Genomic DNA, 2,647 nt, shown 5'->3' with positions numbered 1-2,647 from the left:
AGTAATTTTCTTTTTCCCGACATCGGGCACCTGCGGTGGCCCCGTTATTGTCCATCGGTAGACTTTTCTATTTCTTTTTCGATTTCCTTTTCTTAGTCAATCCCTTATTACTTATTTTCTTTCGTAATTCATGCCATTGCTTTTTCACATCTCTCTTGTTTTTCTGGTCTGGCTGCATGGCGTCTAGGTGCAGGAACATGGGGAGTGACTCGCAGAGTGGGGTAGTAGCATAGCTTGGGAAGAAAAAAAAAGAAATGTGGTATAATAGATCAACTCATAAAGAGTATATCGTATTATTCATTTATCTTAGTCCCAATTCCAGTCCCATTACACCGAGGTAATAACCCGGAATCTCTAGGAGAACAACCGATTTCATCGGGAACAATGGTGGAGACTGATTGATAACCAGAACCTTGGGAATAACACACCTCTTTAATCCTCGTCAACAGTCGGTCTTTTCTTCATCTTAGCGACCTTTTCCCCTAACTACTTCTTGAACTAGTGCTAGTCTCAATCTCGGTCTCATCATATTATTAGTCGCACGTTTCCGAATCAACTCCACTTTGAAGATGATTTTTTTTATCTGATCCGCTTGGACTCTCTCTTGTGGAGCCTGCGGGCAGTGAAACGTATTGTACGGGACTGTCAATTTCTTATTTCCTGTCAGTTTGAACTTGGTTTAATATGCTAATATCATCATTTAACCCCACACTCCATCTTCTCTCGCCGGCTTTCTGCTTTTTTGAATATCGCACCACCTTTTCGCATCGATCCGACCACCGAATTCTCCGGAGACCTGCTGGATGGGATCAGCTGTGGTCTTGTCCTCCCTGTGTACATAACCCAGACCTACTCCTCCTCTTCTAGGTCTTCTTGTTTTTACTTTCTGCATTAGCCTAGCTTCCTTCTTCTTTTTAAGCTCAGGCCCTCTCCGGTCTCTCTCTCTCTCTTTCTCTCTCCGCAGGTTGCTTTGCCTTTCCCTAGACCCGTACGATTGACCCTGGACTCAATCTTGTCTGTCTGGTTTTTATCCTTCTCTTTTTAATTCTCCCCCTTGGTCCCAACAACATAATACACAATGGAGCCGATTCCTCGAAAGTCCGAGCTCCCATTCCACTCCGAGATGGCGCCGCGCACCCAAGCTCCCACCAACCGCACTCTCCTCCGCTCCGTCCCCGCCGACGAGATGCACGACCTTCTCTGCGTGGGCTTTGGTCCGGCCTCGCTAGCCATCGCCATCGCCCTACATGACGCCATGGACCCGGCTCTGTCCCGCGCCGCCTCGGGCTCCTTCAAGCCCAAGGTATGCTTCCTCGAGCGCCAGAAGCAGTTTGCCTGGCACTCGGGTATGCTGGTCCCGGGTTCGCGCATGCAGATCTCCTTCATCAAGGACTTGGCTACTCTTCGCGATCCCCGCAGTAGCTTCACATTCCTGAACTACCTGCACAACAAGAACCGCCTCATCCACTTTACCAATTTGGGGACCTTTTTGCCGGCCCGGATGGAATTCGAGGATTATATGCGCTGGTGTGCGCAGCCGTTTGAGAATGTTGTGAGCTATGGAGAGGAAGTTGTGGATGTTGTTCCCGGGAGCAAGACCGATGGCGTGGTTGACTACTTTGTTGTGCGCTCGCGCAATGCGGAGACGGGCGAGATTTCTTCGCGGAGAGCTCGTAAGGTCGTTGTTGCGCTGGGTGGTAAGGCTAAGATGCCCCCGGGTTTCCCTCAGGATGCCCGCATCATGCACTCTTCCAAGTACTGCACCGGACTGCCCAATGTGTTGAAGAATGAGTCGGCTCCTTACAATATTGCTGTCGTGGGCTCCGGCCAAAGCGCCGCTGAGATCTTCCACGATCTTCAGCGTCGTTATCCCAACTCGCGCACGACACTGATCCTCCGCGATACCGCTCTTCGACCTAGCGATGACTCGCCATTGTACGTTCAAACCCTTCCCTCTTCGTACTTTGTAGGCTCCAGCTTGCACTACAAACCACCATTCATGAACCCCCACTAACACCCACCCAGCGTCAACGAAATCTTCAACCCAGAGCGCGTCGAAAAATTCTACCAACTCCCCCAAGAAGAACGCCACGCGCGCATCGCCAAAGAAAAAGCCACAAACTACTCCGTCGTCCGCCTCGAACTCATCGAAGAAATCTACAACACAATGTACCTCCAACGCGTCCAAAACCCCGACGAATCAACCTGGCAACACCGCATCCTCCCCGAACGCAAAGTCGCCCGCATCGAGCACCACAACCCGGCCCACCGCATGCGCATCCACGTCAAGTCCGTCAACGACGACGCCTCCGATGGCAAGGAGGTGCTGGAGGTGGACGCACTCATGGTGGCGACAGGTTACCAGCGTGATGCGCATGAGCAGCTCCTTGAGCAGGTTTGTGGTTTGAGGCCTGTGGGTCAGACGGCGTGGGCGCCTGGGAGGGATTATCGGGTTGAGTTGGATGGGGGGAAGGTTAGTGCTGGTGCGGGGATTTGGTTGCAGGGATGTAATGAGAAGACGCATGGGTTGAGTGATAGTTTGTTGTCTATTCTTGCGGTGAGGGGTGGGGAGATTGTGGACTCGGTGTTTGGGGATGAGTTGGCTGGGAAGACGGTGCAGGATACCCGGTTGCGGGCTATGCTGTGA

At 51.8% G+C, this 2,647-nt stretch overlaps 1 protein-coding gene across 1 annotated transcript; it reads left to right on the top strand.

Moving 5' to 3' along the window:
* Positions 1 to 1,078: 1,078 nt before the first annotated feature.
* On the top strand, positions 1,079 to 2,647 carry N7473_005993 (lysine N(6)-hydroxylase/L-ornithine N(5)-oxygenase family protein; the record flags this gene model as incomplete). The annotated part of the gene is made up of 2 exons (XM_057151933.1): positions 1,079 to 1,935; positions 2,026 to 2,647. The coding sequence occupies 2 exons, from the start codon at positions 1,079 to 1,081 to the stop codon at positions 2,645 to 2,647; spliced, it is 1,479 nt and encodes a 492-aa protein (XP_057009738.1).

The sequence above is a fragment of the Penicillium subrubescens genome, assembly GCF_028828155.1.
Source record: "Penicillium subrubescens strain IBT 31985 chromosome Unknown utg000004l_segment0_segment0, whole genome shotgun sequence".
In the NCBI taxonomy this organism is placed as follows: Eukaryota; Fungi; Ascomycota; class Eurotiomycetes; order Eurotiales; family Aspergillaceae; genus Penicillium; species Penicillium subrubescens.
This window is presented reverse-complemented; position numbering and strand designations above follow the sequence as displayed.